Source organism: Hetaerina americana, unplaced genomic scaffold (assembly GCF_022747635.1).
Source record: "Hetaerina americana unplaced genomic scaffold, ioHetAmer1.1.p SCAF_6, whole genome shotgun sequence".
NCBI classification, from domain to species: Eukaryota; Metazoa; Arthropoda; class Insecta; order Odonata; family Calopterygidae; genus Hetaerina; species Hetaerina americana.
In genome coordinates this window covers 13,174,225-13,191,603 of record NW_027287205.1, presented here as the reverse complement: position 1 = coordinate 13,191,603, position 17,379 = coordinate 13,174,225, and the positions used below count along the sequence as shown (strand labels likewise).

The 17,379-nt window shown below is 41.8% G+C and overlaps 1 protein-coding gene across 1 annotated transcript in view; it reads right to left on the bottom strand.

The window, feature by feature from the left end:
- The window catches only part of GABA-B-R2 (gamma-aminobutyric acid type B receptor subunit 2), a 480,524-nt gene that overhangs the window by 39,418 nt on the left and 423,727 nt on the right, over window positions 1-17,379 (bottom strand). The window contains exon 6 of the mRNA XM_071593934.1: window positions 652-927. Within this exon, the coding sequence (XP_071450035.1) occupies window positions 652-927 (276 nt within the window). The remainder of the gene's footprint in view (window positions 1-651; window positions 928-17,379) is intronic.

Genomic DNA, 17,379 nt, shown 5'->3' with positions numbered 1-17,379 from the left:
AAGAAAATATATGTAAAAAGTTTATATTATAATTAAGTTTAAGCATGTGAAATTTAATGCATCGATGTAATACATATAAAATATAAATGTAATGTGAAACTTTATGCATAAATTCAAACTGAATATATGTTACCACCCGAAAAACTGCCTACCTCTAAAACTTTTCTGAATTAATAAGGATAATTTCACTAGTTTGGGGGGGGGGGGTAGCTCCTGGAGCACGCCGAGGAGTCGCAGCGGCAGATGACATCGTCGAGGTGACGTCGTACGTCCAGTGAGCGGCATGAGGCCATTCCGGAGATGGTCCCGCACTCGACCAGGACCCTCACCTCTTCATGCGCTTACGCTAACAAGAGGGCTGGGCTGACCACACCGGCTCGCTGTGTCAAGTCGACTTTATTCTATAGTGGCGATTTTAAACCGCAATTCGAACTCACGGGGCATATGAATTGATTGGTGAAATTCTACAGCACACCAAACATATATGACTATGGAGGCTGGAAGGGCACTGACAACGTGACTATGTACACTACTATTTTCATATTAGACCCCTTTTCATCGCCCACTTAGCGATGAAAGGAAATCTTTGGTTCCGTCTTGAATTTTGCCCGAAAGTTGCCGTGCGAGATTTGGAACATTCGTGGCCCTCACCGTCACGCCTTCGAAGCTGGTGTTCTTGAGCGCCTCGAGGAACAGCTTCTCCCACGTCTCGTCCCGGTAGCGGAAGTCGGCGGCGACGCTGCGGAGCCTCCGGGGGGCCTGGCCGGGGCCTTTCACCTCAACGGGGTTGGTGCGGTGCAGAAGGCGGCGGGAGACGTGCTGGATGGCCAGGGCGATGGCCCACACGCCGTCGTACGTGTAGCCGTGGAAGCGGGAGTACTCGCCGCCGCGTCGAAGGTCGTACTCCTCCCGATATTCGCTCGCAGTCTGCCGAGGGGAAGAAGAAGAGAGGAGAAGTGAGAAGAGAGGAAAGAGTATCACACATTGGCGTTTCACAGAAAGAAACAGCGGAAATGATTCATACTGTCCCTTTTGAAATATAAAAAAAAAACTGAAACCACGGGACCCGGCCGGTTCCCATATCCTTTTCGGTCGGTTCACTCAGTACTAAGCGCGACGGAGTGTGAAATTCACACGTGAGCAGGGTAATAAGGGGGGCCAAATCCTTTCCCTATGCTGGCTATGGTTTTCCAGGAAGGTCTGGAACTCAAAAAATCACACAGATAAGGCTGAGTGTGCCCAGAGAGGCGGGAATCGAGCCCGGTCCCTCCGGTACTACCACGTACCCCTCTTGAAATGTTATTATTGTTAGTATTGTACTATTTCAGGTAGGATTTTAGTAGTTAAACCTTATAAAATGGTGCAACGACACAGTCTCGTATTATGACCATGGGAACAAGGTATGACCGCAGGAGGAAAACGATATGAGTTTCCCAGAAGATGGGTTTTAATTATAATATACATTGGATTTGAGAGCACCATATACTCTAGAGACTTAGACACAATCTCGGATTGGTGTAAGGAATGAGGATTACTCCTTAATATAGGAAAACTTTGCGCAAAAATGCGCAATTTTGAAATTTCGGAACAAAGGATGTGAAGAAAAGGAAATAAATTATGAAAAAGAGGGTTCAGTGCTAACTACGGCCGATCAAGGTAAATACGTGTATTTGGGGGTGGTTCTAACACCACGCCTTTCATGGGGAACACACATCAGGACAATGTGCGGATCTGCTTTATAAAAACTTGGCTTCATAAAACGGGTGGTGGGGAATTGTAATGAAAAAGCTTAAGAGAGTTGTTATTATTCTCTAGTTAGACCTCATTTGGAATATTCCGCAAGTATATGGGATCCTTGGGAGAAAATTTGACAAAAAGAATTAGATAAAGTCCAGAGAAAATCCGCTAGATTCATTAAAAATTGTTATGATAAGAACACAAGAGTGACAGATCTCTTAGGGGATTTAGGCTGGGAACCACTTGAAGTGCGGAGAGAACAAGCGAGGCTTAGACTTTTAGTAAGGTTCAGAACAAACGAGTTTAACTATGACACTGAAGGAATTCTAATGGCCCCACCCTATTTAGCTAGATCAGACCACAAAGATAAAATAAGGGAGATAGATTCCAATACAGATAAATTCAAATACTCATCCTATCCCTGAACAATCTGAAGTCATGATAGTAAGAAACCAAAGTTACCATAGAAATATTAAAGACATTATTTTACAAGTCAGCACAATACTATACGTTGTACAGGCATAAGGTGCATGTGACTGTTAGTTGATAGTATGAGTACCTGTGTGTGAGTGAGCATTAAAGGTTTTTGCATGAATGTATACGATTTTGTGGGTTTGGATTGGCTTGAATTTGTGTGTTATGCATGCGTTTTCATTCTAAATTACGGGTGGTGACCTAACACCCCTCGCCACACTCCTTTTCGGCGGCTTACTATGTAAATGTATCCGTAGTTACGGAAAATGCCCTATACTTTTTATCATAGTAAGGCACAGTTTAAGAATAGAGTAATTCATTCGCAATTTCCCGGAAGTTGATGAGGATTCCGATCATACTTTAATACTCATGAAGGTTAGCGAGAGGATAAAACCTAGGAGAAGGATGAAAAAACGGAGTACAGACGCATTGACAGGAATGAAAATTCTGTTCGGTTCTGGGTAGCTGTAGAAATAATTATTAATACAGGCAGAAAGACGGGTATCTAGAAAGATGGAAAAGAATAAAAAAAAAGATTTCGGAAGCCGCAAACGAAACAGTAGGAGCAGTAAATTGGAGAAGAACCATCGGTAACAGATGAGTCATTAAAAGCATAGATTGCAGAACTGCTTATGAAGTTATTTGGCGAGTGTGCGCATTTATTCTTAGTAAAAACATAACTGTCTGCATCTATGTAACTGGGTATACTAAGTCGTTTGCCAAACTTTATCAAAGGGAACCCCTATTTCACTACATTAAAATGCCTAACAGTAATAAAACAAACAGAAAGTAAAAAGTTCCGACTAAACTAATGTACGTTAAAAAGTTAATTGATACCAATATAAATTTAAAAAATGTGTAAGCTTTAGCTATAAAAGTACGCCTAAATGATGAATCGCACACGACAGAAAGCATATCTTACAGCAATCAATGTCAAAGATTAATGACGGAAAAACCACCGTGGAGAAAATATAATATAAAAAGATGAAAAGTCTAAAATTATTTATAAAACATACTACGTGTACTAATATATTAAATTTAAAAAAACGGATAACGTATAAAGAGTTAATATAGTTCGATAAATGGAAATAAATACGAAATCAGTCCTAAAAATCGCCTAAGTTATTAAATTAAAAGAAAGACATGGAACATTTTAAGAAAAAGCAACTGAATGAATTGTAAAGTAAACTAAAAATTTTGCGGAAACCATGGCGTGGAGCTTATGAAACTAAACAAAACTTTTGCACAAGCTATCTTAAATATCGAAATCATCTGTTAATTAGCTACACAGATGTCAGTACTTCTGCGTAAAGTGTCCAAACTCAAGCTGCCTTTTCATTAGGTTCCTGATATTTAGACACCTACAAGCACCCTCCCCATTCCCAAACGATTTCGGACGCAGATTAAGACGGGTAGCCTTCACCAACCGCGATTTTCAAACTGTTCGTGCAGGAAATGATAAAAGAAGCATTGGAAGAACTGGGAATAGGAATGGGAACCGATGGGAAATTTATAAATCATTAGGAATGGTGTGGGATGAAGATCGTAGCAAACCAAAGGTTAACAGGTTTTCGTGAAAGAGGATAACTAAGTTAAACGTTAAATTAGGACTTAAGAACTAGAGTAGGTGAAAAATTTTACCCATATTTGAAGTGCTTTGGATCAAAATGGTCAAAGTACGACGGCAATTCGACAAGATAAGAGAAAAAAGCTCTGAATTTATAACTATTTGAAGAATATTTACTGTTTTTCAGGGGTTCTAGTTGTCAACCTTTAAATGATCTCTGATTTGCTGTTCGATTATTTTAAGTCAAGATAACCTCAAAATCTTCATTTCGCCATCGCAAGTCCACTAGAAGATTGCACCGGGAGAGCTGTTGCTATGCCACTCCGCACTCTTTTCTTTTGGTCTCAGAACCGTGGTGATCGATCTAGACCTCGTTGCAAGTCACTATGCTTTCCAAAAAGGTGCCTTCTTCAATCAAATAAAGTTACTCCAAGTCTTGACCGTTAAATGTTCTCGTTTTAAAACTATTCATTAGAATTTTAAAACCATTCCAGTGAATAGTTTTAAAATGAGAGCTTTTATCTCTTTCCTTTTGAATGACCCTCGTAGTATGGTCATGAGGAGAAGAATTGAGTTAGGCAAAGAAGCTTTCACAAAGAGGAGGGAATTGATGACAGGTACGTTGATTATAGGTGTTGAGAAAAGACTCGTCAAAACTTTGAAACGGAGCGTGGCTTTGTACGGCGCGGGAACATGGTCATTGAAGGTATTGGGGTCCAAATGGGCGGCTCCTGGGGCAAGGGTGCCGGCGCCTAGGACTGTTTGCGACACGCCGACCCTCACCGCAAAGGACACCGACATTCACGAGGTCGCCGAGTCGGGGCAGGGGCAGCGGCGGTGGGAGGGGTAACGCCCTCTACCGTAACTTCCTACGAGGTGGGACCAGGGGTCTTGCGGCCCCTTTAATCCAGAATAAGTGAGCACCACCAGGCGTCGAATTTCGCCACTTTTCCACACTTGACACGATAATTAATTTGGGGCCAGCTGGCCAACTTAACATTGGGGTTGAGTGATGCCTTAAGTGCCCCGAGCCACCTGGCTCGTCCGTGCCATAGCATTAGGCACGCGCCTTGTATGGAAATATATGTAGTTCCTCACTCCGCACATACCCAGATTGGATTGGATTAACCCAGAATTACCCAACCCAATAACCCAAAAATTCAACCCTCTGTTGAAGTAAGATCTTGTGCTTTCTCGGCGTATTTGCTTCATGAAGTTTTCTTGTGTCTTCCACCAGGTCAGGGGTTCCACGTTGGTCGACGTTTCGATACCCGACTCGTGCATCATCCTCAGGGTAGGAGGACCCGAGAAAACTTCATTAACCCTCTGTTGTTGCTATGGGGTGTAAATAAAAAAATGAATAATGAGTCAAGGAAGAAAATATCACTATTCTCATCAAACGGTTCCAGATACCGATTTACTCAGATAAGATCGATATGGGGTCAACTTGTTTCCAGATAGGACTGGAAGCGAGCGAGTGATCCGGGTCTGGCCTTAATAAAACTTCGATTGGGGAGCAAATCTGAGATTTCGCGTCGAACTGAGCCAGATCAGACGAGTTATAAACGAAGCGATCCAATGAGCAGAGGATACCCACATTAATATCATTTCGCAAATCTGGTTGCAGATTTCGTTTCTTATTTTTCAGCAGACGAAAACCAAAATAATCAGCCAGCATACGACACGTGTGCGTAATGGCTTAGAAATCAGATGCTGTTGAAAAAAGTACTACATCAACAGTGATATAATTACTATCAGAAACTTATGCGAACTCAAACGGCTGAATTTTGATTTCGACGGGAAAGATAGGCATGCTAAAACACTGTTGACAATTTGTCGGCATGCTGGAATAGGGCTAATCAGATCGCCTGCTACTCCATACTCTGATCGGACCGTGTTCAGAACGATCTGAGGTCGCTTTTAAACGCGTGTATGAGTGCATAAAAGAGCAAGCCTCCCAAAGTTATTACATAGAGTAATTATTCCATGAATTCACTTCTTACTTATTTTAGATATGGATATTTTTAGTGCCCTGAAAACCACCGCTTAGGTGTGTGGCAGGGGGTGAATACACACCCCACTAATTTTGATCCCAATGTCTAATTTTTACCCCTACTTCGTTCAGACAATGAAATTATGATCCTTTATCGTTCGTGGAAAAAGAGATACCTTAAATCTATCTATTCTATACTTAATTTCTCTAATTTCATTGATATGATCACTCGTACCGTAGTACGATGGAGGTATTGGATGCATTGTCAACATCACTGCAAAAGAGGCGTCCTTCCAATTTATGCAAGTGATTAAATCTGTAATTTAACCTTCGCTCCGTGAGTGATGCCCAACCTAGTTCCTCTAATATGTTTGATATGATACTCAGTTTATCATGACAACGTTCTACAAATCTAGCTCCTCTACGCTACAAGCGATCTAATTCGGTAATTAGTTCAACTGCGTGAGGATCCCTTATACTTGCAGTATATTCTAAATGAGGCCTAACAAACGACAGATAATATTTCTCTTTGACCTTTTCATCACATTTACTAAGTACTCTTCTAATAAATCCTAATATTTTGTTAGCTTGTCCACACATTCCCCGTATGCGTTTCACCCAGGAGAGATCGTGAGTGAGGGAAACGCCTAGGTATTTAATTGAGTCTACACATTCTATTTAGGTGTTCCAAATGCAGTAGGCGTTCTGGAGGGAGTCGCCTTTTTTCCAAAAATTCATTACCACGCACTTTTTTAAGTTAGATTCTAATTGCTATGCATCGCACCATCATAGTATAGCAACAAGATCATCTGACAAAGCTGTTGTGTCCTCAGGATCACTGATATCACGGTAAAGCACTACATAGTCGGAAAATAAAGGTATCTTACTAGTGACTACGAAGTAAATTTCGTTAACTGTCGTTCCCTGGGGAAAACCTGAAACAAATTCTATTACATTTAAGCTAACTCCATCACTCTTTGTTCCTAAACTATTCAAAAAGTATTTGATCCAACTAAGGATATTTTAATCTATGTCATATGCTTTTAGCTACGTGAGTACTTTACTATGAGGTACTTTGTCGATGGCTCTCTTAAAATCTAGAAAAACCGCGTGCACTGGAACATTGCTCTTTCCCGAAATAAGAACTTCATGAACATAAAGTGAAGGTCATGTCTCGCAGGTTCTAGCCTTTCGGAAATTGTGGTTATTTTTCGTTAACAACTCCTGACTATAGAGGTGTCTCATGATCGAATTAGCAACTATATGTTCCATGACCTTGCATGCATTGACCCACATAGAGATCGATGCCCAACGGTTGCATTAACCGCCAACGTTGTACTCAGGTACTTCATTTCGTCAATCAAGGGTATTTTCAATCTTAAACTAGCTTAATATTATTACAATTTTCTTTTGAAGCCTTCAATGGGTGATCATGAACTCCACATTCTTTCAAATCCTTCCGTAACTTTAACCCTCGACAGATGCGCAGTAAATTTTCTTTGGCAGATTCATTTATATCTTAAATACTTGGAAGGGTGCAAACGAATGATTCCATTCATAAAGAATTTGGTTATTCTTATTATTAAACTTCAGTTACTGAAACCAGAAGTTCGCTTTGGGGCTCCACTTAACTCCTGATAATGCCTATTCTTCTCAATATATCCAAAAGGCTTATTTCTCTCCATTTTCCCCTTGTAATCATCGATTAAATTGTCCATTTGCTAAGACTACAGGTATGTTATCTTCATCATTTTTCTGTGATGACACATCTCCAGTGATTTCAATAATCATTTTAAGTACCTATGTTTCACTGTCTCATGAAATAACACGGGAGATTAGTCTACTTTAAAAGTTTTAGTGTTTTCAGGCTTGTTTTACCGTCTGTTAGGAGTCCATTTTGTTACTAGAATGAACTCCTTGCCCGATTTTTTTCAGTAAATAGTTCTTACTATTTCTATTACTGATAAGCATGCTTCTTTGATGCAAAAAGTTTTTTTTCTTTCCTCTCTCAATTATTTTTGCTCTAAACACATACAGAAACTATTAATGTTGCTGTGGTTATCAGAAAGTTGTAGTCTTCCAGTAACTTTTCCTGGGAGGTTGAGATCATCACATTCGAAATGTCTAAATCACCCGCGGGGATAGTCAAACATTTTCGGTGGTTCACGACTAAAGGATTCGTTATGTCCTTCCAGTCGCTCAAGAGTTTTCCCCGGGCAAAAGGAGGTTTGCATCCGAAGGTCTGTACGCACCGATTCGCGCAGGGGATTATGTCGCCGGAGCACTTTGGGCTGGCGTCAGTAGCGACGCAATGCGCTCGTTTTTGCCTCGGGACATGAAAGGGGGATGCGGGAAAAGGGATAAGGGAGACCCTTGGCGCGATTCCTAGGGGCGAGGGCTCCCCCTCTAAGGACCCCCGGCACATCACTCGGCGGGGGACACCCAGGGGGTGGTGGGGACGTCGCCGACGGGAGGAGGGGTGCCGCCAAAAAGGGTTCGGTAAAGGATAACAAAATGTCCACCGTATACAGTAAAACTCCAATTTTACGGTCCCTGGATTCGCTCTATTTTTATAATTCACGCACATGCAGTGCCCTCGGGTCGGGTCTGCTGGGACCTGACCACCACAGGAAGTCAACTAGGTTGGTCCAGACGCATACACGATACGGATGTAAATGACGGAATGATGTATAATTGGAGATCATGCTGAAGGATAATTCCTTATAATAACGACCATAAATGACATTATCGTCAAGAACATCCGAAGGGAAAGCGTTATAAATTCCAATAAATAATGTAATAATTTATTAGAAAACTGAATGGTGATGAAGTCATAGTGACTCCCACGTGAAGAATCATTTGGGTACTTACTTTGAATCTCATAAAAATGACATTAAGTTACTCAAAGAAAAAAATTATCCTCCAGGCTATGTGGAACTCCCATTTGATGGCTCCATACGGACAAGTTTTGATAGAGAAGAGGCATCCGAGGCTCAAGCATACCATTTTTTGCGGTCCTTAAGAGCTCCAAAAGGATACATTTATATACGAATCCAGATACACAATCAGAAACGACAAATGATCTTGACCTTTAGAAGTTTAGATGTTTAAATTTAAATCCTGTAAATCCAGCAATAAAAACAAATGGAAATTTGATTTTCGGAAAGTAGATATTCCAAACATGGAACATTGAATACAATCTCGAAGTATATATTTTGATATGAAAATGAAAGTGATAAAAAGTTTCACCTTTTTCTTTAAACTCAAATCTCAATACAACGATGAGCGATTCGCATTGTCAATTTTAGGCCTCATAATGGTAAAAGATTTGGGGAAATAATCTACCCGTAAACCTTCTTTCCTTTAGATTTATTATATTTTGCAGTTACTTAATAAAAATAATCGTTTAAGTAACCCTTTTCTTGTACCGGTAAAACTAAAATGAGAACTCTAAATGAAATGAACTTACACGCAATTGAAATATTGTCGGATTTACAGACAAAGGTGGGACTAATAAGTCGTTCACTTTTTATGTATCTACATCTACAATACCCTGAAAGCCGTCGCAAGGACGTGTGGCAGGGGGTGGTAGGTCAACAGCCATTCTACATTCACTCTCTCTATTTCCTCGTGCACCTGGCACCCCACGAACCACCAAAAAGCAAATGTATCGCGTCCTATTTCCCTTTAAACCGCATGCAGTACTTCCTTCATGAAACACGTGATTTGACGTTGTATATGTAATTAGAATTCATCTGAGCATGCCACACACGGTGAAGAGAAATTTTCCCCTGCGAAAAGAAGAAATGCAGCGGAGTGAAGGTTTTTCTAATGTCCTAATTCACTTCTAATTCAACGAAACTATCCCTAGGCCGTGCATCCTCTGACAATCGAAGACAGATATATCAAAATTATTCGAAGATACATCTTTGGATAAAGAAAGACAAAATCATTTAACACTTTTCATGGCTGGGAATACTAAATAGTTGAGTCGAATCGGGAAAAACGTGATAACAGGCACACAACAACGCTTCCTTACACATCAATCATCCGACACAAAACGCGCTCTTTCAAATCCAAAAAAGAAAACAAGCCAAAGCATTCAGGTGGGGCAATGCACAGATGGGAATACATACGATATAAGCACGCCTTTTCAGAAATCCCGAGCAAAGGAGAGAGAGAGGAAGAGCGAACGAAACGAGGAGCGAGGTTGACACGGGGAGCGTGTATGCACAGAGGGGGCGATGTGTTCGGCTAACTGTGATGAAGGGAGCGAGGAGTCGTGAGGAATTGGAGGTGAAAGGGGGGAGGGAGATCAAACAGTACGGCAGGAGACGCCGCCCGGAGGGGGGGTGGGGTGGGGCTGACTGATTTTTAGTGAAGTGAGGTGAGGTGGAAGGGGAGGAGTGCGGGGGTGGGGGCATGCTAATCCCAGAAATGCCCGTCCATCCCGAGACTCGGTGACCGCGTGAATACCGCTCCGCCCCATGAGGTATGGGAAAGAGCTGTATCGAAGGAATATAGAGCAAACAGGAGTCGAGAGGGAAAGAGGACAAACGGAGGGATCAAAAGGGGCGCGATAGAATCCAGGCAAGGGGATTGTTCGTGGCATGTGGAGTACCTGAATCTAAATAAATGTTTGTGTAAGGCAGCATAAATAAAGAAGTGCATACAAATGTCCTCCTCCCAAGTGCACTTGCGGAAACAAAGCGTAGGAGTGTCAAGATAAACTATACATACTATTCTGTACATGGCACCGATAGGGTGTGTGGCAGGGGGGTGAATACACACCACACTAATTTTGACCTCAATATTTTTACCTCTACTTAGGCCGGATAAGGTTATTCTGATCTCCTATCGTTCGTGGAAAAAAATGACATCTACTGTAGTACGATGGGCGTATCAATATATTTTCAACATCACTGCTTAAGAGACATCCTCTCAATTTATGCAAGTGATTTATTTATTTGTGATTGTGTCTCGTATTTGTAATTTAACCTTCGCTCAATGAGTGATTCACAAACTAATTCCTCTAATATGTTTGATATGATACTCAGTTTGTCATAGCAACGTTTTACAAATATAACTCCTCTATGCTGCACGCGATCTAATTCGGCAATCAATCCAACTTCATGAGAATCCCATACACTTTACCAAAATATAAATGTTGAATTAATATGGCAGTGAATTATTCGGTAATTAGGAATTATTTTTGGTAAATCTAGGAGAGAATGTTTGAGCAATAAGTGAGTCATGAAAAAGTGTGCACTAGATGCAGAAGTAATTGACCGGAGTATGATTGAATTATGCCGTCTTGTTCTGAATAGAATGAATGAGAGTCGAATCAGAAAATGAATATAAGAAAAAAAAAGAGAATGCTTTGAGAGGAATTAGTAAACTGAGAAAGCCACGGGTGAATCAGGCTGTCGGGATTTCCTTGACGACGGATACTATCAAGATGTTTTAGAATCAGAGAAGGTATGGAAAATCATGTAAACAAGTGTAACTGAGACGAAAGAATAGCCTTTATAAAGAATGAGCAGTGTGAAAGGGATTAAGGAAAAGGAATTTCCTGGAATGACACAAATTCAGGCTTCTTTTATCTAGTCTGAACCGAACCGTTGAGGGATATTTGACATGCTGCAAATGAATGGACAGTTCGATGATTGTAGCTCCGTTAACTTTTTAAAATTTTGTTTTAATAGCAGTAATATCCATAAATTAGAGGAAAATTATTTAGCGATTGTTGCCATGTGCTGTATGATTAGAAAAACGTTAGAGGAAATGAAGAGTCTTAAAAATGAAAGAATCCGAAAAATATTTATCGTTAAAAACCCTCGCCATGACAAACAGCCGTGAGAGGACGCATTTAAGTCCCCACACAATAGCAAAACGGTTAAAGTCAAATTCGATCTTTTCGAAATTTTAGAAGTGAGTTAGAAAGAAGAGGTCTGGCAATTAGGGAAAATAAAAGTTATCTGTTGATTCGACTGTCTATCAATAATTGAAAACCAAAGAGCACTTATCCCGCTTCACAAACAACAAATACACTACCCAATCGCAAACAATCTATTGACACGCAGCCATCAAAGTGAATTCCAAACATGATCCTACATAGGTAGGAGAAAGATCTGAGATTAGCATTGTGCCCCCTGCATTTGCTCACTCTGGTTAATGAGCCATTGAACCCTTCCCGCTCCCACGCTTCCATTACCACGCACCCACCCCATTAAACCGTGCAGTGTCCTCAACCCCCCCCCCCCAAAGTGGCGTCCGGTAAACGTTCTCCCCATTACTACCATAAAGCTATCGCGTCACTATCCTCCACCCCTCCCTCTCCTCCTGGATGCATATGGAGGTATAAATATTAATTGGAATTGCTGTTTCATTATCTCTGAACGATGGAAAACTTTCCCATTGTAATGACTAAAACAGTTTTATATGTTGGGGTGAATGTTGAAGCATGGACAACGGGGGTGTGATCCCCGGGGGATGAGGGGGACACCCGCAGAGTGGAGAGCCACTCCAGGCCCTTAAGTCTCTACCGAGAGATAAATCCCCGCTGGCCGCCACCGTCCCGTGCCTATTTATGCGGAGGGCCCCATTTTCTCCCGGGCTCCTCTTGGGCACCCCACAGGCGCTCTCCTGGAAGACCATTCGTTTCGTTGGTAGAGGCAACGGCCCCTTCCCCCGCCCTTCACCGGCCCGCGACTTGGACTGCTCTGATTGAAATGGTTCGGTGCATATTTGAGTGCCCGGAAGGGTTTTTCCTCTCTAATGACTCCGATGTTATCTCCATTGGGGCTTTGGCGAGTGGGGGATCAGGGTATTATCCGTGGGGGTGCCCGTGGATCCGGCGAGCTCTCTCTGATAGCGTCTCCTCGGATGGCGGAAGTTGATAGTGCGCGGATCCCGAGGCGATCGAGGATCCCTGGATCCCCAAGATGATCCGCCCCTTTGTCATTGGACGGAACTGATGCGCGATCGAGGTTACCCTGAATGTCAACAACCCGGGGAGGGGAACAGCACAGGGCAAGGAGGGATTTGATACGCCACAGGCCTTCGGGATATTTCGACGGCGAGCACTGAAAGAGCGAGATGTCCCGCATTGTTGACGCGGTCGCTAATCAGGCCTTCGGAATGTCGAGACGTCTGCCGGTGCCAGAACTGGCAACAATGGATGTCTTTTCACCCCGAAACAGGATTGTACGCAGACGGAAAGGCTTCGTTGCATGGCGCCTTCGCGGAGAGGGGAGGCAGGATGAATGGTATGGTGCAAGGAAGCGAATTGAGTAGGGTGCTAAATTTGGCGAACGTATTCGATTTGTCGAGGAGAGGAAGAAGTATTTGGGTTAGAGCGGGAGAAAAGGTTCACCTACATCTACATACTAACAAGCCGATAGAGGAACGATAAGGCAAGAGAAGTAGACATAGAAGGGATTTTGAGTGGCTGTGAGAAGTTGAAGAATGTGCTGGAGTGGGAATGTTGCATTAGTGAGGTAGAGGGAGGAAAAGAATGAGCATTTTGGTCGGAATGAAGAGACGAAGAAAATTAGTAGTCGAAGAGAACTTTGTTGCACCATAGGAGACTACTTTATTTATTGGTTTGTTAGGAAGGCTAGAAGTTCAGCAAAGCTGATAAATCTATCGCAAATCCACCACCGGCTATTACACCTACACAACACCCCAAAAGCCGCTGCAAGGGCTTGTGGCGGTGGGACTATTACGTCACAAATAACTAGGGTGAGTGTAAGAAATGTTTCACCACTGGTAGTCAAAGATAGTATAATATTTGATCATTCATTGAGCACAAGTAAAACATAATGTTTTAGCGTTTGCTTTTGACGAATTTTCGCCCTTGGAATGATACTTCTTTCACCGTGAAAAGATATCTCCTGCTGCGTTTTATTACCGGAAAACCCCTAAGAGGAGAAGAAATAACCTTATCGGGCACGTTTTATGACACAATGGCCTGATGAAATGACAAAAATAGAATGGGGTAAAGTGTTTCAGTCGTCAAATACTTGTAGTATGCAGACACGTTCAGAGGTTAGTGGATGGAAGAATTAAATAAAGACATAGAATCTAACTTTTTTAGGTGATGATAACGACACTTAACTTTTTTAACTAAGCGCGGGACGCAGCATCCCTTATTTCGACTTGGAGGACTGATTTGAATTTATATCAAATGCTCTGGCTCCTCTACCAGCGTAATACTTTTATGGGCTGGAATGAAGGGCTCAGTTCTTTTGTGTTTTAGCTTAGAGCACTAACGAATTTTAGGTACCTCGTACGCGTTCAAAAATATAAGTGAGGGATAATTCAATTCTATCGCATTGAGCGAATCCCTTAATGATCTCTTATAAAGGTGCAATGCTTTATTTTAGGTATAAGATATTGTAGTACCCTGCAAGCAAGGGTGTGTGGCAGGGGGTGAATACACACCAGACTAATTTTAACTCGAATATGACCCTACCGTGGTCGAACGGCGTTAATGTCAAAGTGTTGTGATTCAAGCCACGTCCAGCTAAAGATCCTTAATCTTAAATCGACGATTTTCACGATTTTTTTCGTGGATTTTCACCGTCAGTTCATCTGTCACCGGGCTAGGTCACCACTGCGGTCCTCGTCGTGACCATTGGTGCGGCCTATTTTAAACAGAATGCACCACTGCCTGACTCCGCCTTCACTCATTATTGCGTCTTCGTGCACTTCACAAGTTGCCTTTGAATTTTAAATGGCGTGTGGTTTTTTGTCAGTGAAAACCTAATCACGAATCTAGTGAGATATTCTATGGCAGCGCGCACATTTCTACAGTTCGCAGTGAGAAAAGTAGAAGAACCACAGTCCGCACAACACCACAGCCGGATGCGTACAACTGCTTTACTTTCGTTTGCAGTAGTAGTTGTAGTAGTTTTTAGGGGAGGCGACCGACAGCTAAGGTCATTTGCGCCATAGGGGATGGATAGGAAAGGATAAAGGGTGGAGAGAAACCCGGCGTCGGCATTAGCCTCCTCTTTACGAAAGGCGCCAAGGGGTTCGCAATTTAACGTCCCATCCGACGGACGGCGTACTCACTCAAAGTGCCCTCCACAAAGCACCTCAAGTAGGGATCGAGATACCTCTGAAAAATATTCAACACCGCCGGGATTTGAACCCGCGCCCTCAGGGTGGGAAGCCAGTACGTTAGCTCCCGCACCATCTCGATCCCCCTTTCGTTCGCCGCGATATTAAACGCATCGAGCGATTTTCTTTGCATTATATTTGATCGTGAACTAAGCCTGTTCTCTTTGTGTCACAAATGGAATAAGTTATAGGAAAAAAATTACAAAACGACTAGTTTTCTGCTGGGGCACTTATTTTCGCACTGATATTCTAAACATAATAAAACCTGCCATTGGCAGAATCCAGCGAAAACTGGAATTATCTGAAAGGTAATATTAGTAAAAACCACGAAACTTATTCTCATAAAAGCATCTTTTGAAGACGACGACCGTGTGATGCATAGTTATGGTAACAATTCTGCGCTGCACTGTATGACACAATTTTTATTTCAAACAACGAAATGTGGAATGAAAATTTAAGTCGAAAACATTTTAGGCTGTTCGTTTTGTGCTATTAGTTTTCGAACGCATCAATTGACGTTGAGAGCCGTTATTAAAAATTTATTCCGTAATATTGACTTTAATGTTTCGATTTTCCAACATATCCACTTTTCGATCAATAAAGGTGTCTCATCTATTTTAAAGTTGGATTTAGGACTATTTCTAACGACTATTTATTTCTAACTATCGAGGGACTTTTCCATTTCTTTTTTGGTTTCTTCGCAACTTCCGCCTAATTTCATGCTATCTAAAAATTCCACACCCTTCCTTCCACTACCCCACTTAGCTATCATTCTCCCTTCTATCACGGCATCCAACACAACATTGCCTTTTCATATTTAATCCATCCACTTACCCCGCATTTTTCGGATATCCCCAACAGTAACTTCATCTCCTCGCTCACCCTATTTAAACCTCAGCGTTTGCCTTCCTCTTTCTCCGACCCATTTTGCCACTCTCCGCCTCACATCTCGAAAGCGTCCAATCCTCCAGCATCCAAGCTCTCGCCTTAAAGACCCGAGTCTCACATGCATAAAACACTATGCTCCACATTAAATTTTTAAATAATCTTTTATTCACATCTTTACCCGTTATACCCGTCATCAATTTCCTTTTCTAGCAAATCCTTCTTTTTCTAACGCAATTATTCTCCTAATATCCTCATTACAAAGCCCCTTTTCCTCTCTAATACTGCCTGCCCACATTCATGAACTGCTCCAGGTATTCTAGTTAACAACCTCGTCCTTTTAATTTTAATTTAGTTATTCAACTTCTCGAGAATCTAATTAATTTTGTTATTAAATGGCTAGTCATCATTCCACCCCTCCTATTCCTCCTGTAGAGCAATGCAGTAATAACCGAAATCCATTGGCGTCTGACTCAGTGTTGCTGAATCAACTGCCAACCTGACTTAATCCGTCCGCTTTTATTCACAGCACCGGCCCTTTTCGTGCTGCCCATAAAATATCCTCCGCGTTTATTTTGCAAAGTACCGGGAATAACATGCAACTCTGACTCACTCCCCTGCCAATCACTTCCCATCCCGATTTTTCCCTCTTTCCTGTGAAGCCTGGTTCGTGTACAAGTCTCGAATTAAAGGCCATCGTGATGATAATCGATTTGTCTTTCTATTAAAGATCTCATCATTGCATTTCACGCCACGCGTTCACCTGCCCATCGCCACGGTAGTTTTTATTATTACATAATGCCCTGCAAACCACCGCTGGGTGTGTGGCAGGGGGTAATTACATACCAGACTACTTTCTACCAAAAATACTCCCTCTCCCCCCTATCGTGGTCGGACAACGTTGTTCTGATCCCTTGTTGTTTGTGGAAAAAAATGACAACTTAAATCAAGTATTTCATAATTAAACCTATCTGATTTTATTGACATGATCTCTTCTACCGTAGTACGATGGTGCTAAAAATGCATTTTCGAAATTGTAAACTTGAAATGAACGTACCTACGGTCGGGAAACGATTGAAAACGAAAAAGCTGATACTTGATTTGTAATTTTTAAATCGTAAAATTTACGGTCTCGACTTTCTCATTCTCCATTTTCCTTCAAGATTATTTAGTTTTAGGAAATGAACATATTTGTTTTGCAAAGAAGAATTTTTAGTACTAAAATTTAAGTAAATCATCCCCGTGCAACGAAAACTAGGCCGGATTCCAGGGAAACCTTGGGACTATACTCGCAATGGTCGGTGGCCGAACCGGCTATCGTTTATCAAATATATTCCGGAAAACCTTCTCAAAAATGCGTAGGAGTCGACAAAATAAACGGAGAAATAATCAAGGCACTCGAGGTCAAAGCGAAGGATGCTCTCTGTGGAATAATCAAAGATAGCTACGACGGCGGAAATATACCAGAACACATCGAGAAAAGTACAATAATTGCAATACCGGAGAAACGAAAACAGATAAATACGAAGAACGCAGAACGTTGATTCCGGTGACTCAAGCATCGAAAATCCTTACTCGGATAATTAGCCGAAGAAAA